Source organism: Penaeus monodon, chromosome 32 (genome assembly GCF_015228065.2).
Source record: "Penaeus monodon isolate SGIC_2016 chromosome 32, NSTDA_Pmon_1, whole genome shotgun sequence".
Lineage (NCBI taxonomy): Eukaryota > Metazoa > Arthropoda > Malacostraca > Decapoda > Penaeidae > Penaeus > Penaeus monodon.
Window position 1 is genome coordinate 35,311,616 of NC_051417.1, and position 371 is coordinate 35,311,986.

General features: G+C 41.8%; 1 protein-coding gene across 1 annotated transcript in view; it reads left to right on the forward strand.

Moving 5' to 3' along the window:
• LOC119593653 (neuralized-like protein 4) overlaps window positions 1-371 on the forward strand; it is a 43,428-nt gene that overhangs the window by 38,033 nt on the left and 5,024 nt on the right. The window contains 1 exon segment of the mRNA XM_037942604.1: window positions 6-161. Coding sequence (XP_037798532.1) covers window positions 6-161 — 156 coding nt within the window.

Below are 371 nucleotides of genomic sequence, written 5' to 3' on the forward strand. Positions count from 1 at the left end.
CGCAGTCACAGCAGCCATCGCTTCTGCCAGGGTTGGTCACTCTTCAGGATAACTCCCCAAGCAACATCTCCAATAACGACTCGGCAGTTGTCAGACAAACGGATTCAAATTTCCAGACGGAGCATATCACTCAGCCACATCCTCCCAAACTTAAGGAGAAGGTAAGCTTATGTTTTTAGTGTTTACATTGTGGATTCTGAAATTATTGGCTTTTTGAATTGTATATTTTAAAGCACAGGTTTCCCCTCCCTTCTTCCATCCCGGAAACATAATTTGAGCATTGTCTCTCTTCTGTGATTTGTTTTAAAAAAATGTGATGGTTTGAAGAGGCCCCAAAGCCAATTTACCCGTTACTAATGAATGATTCAACC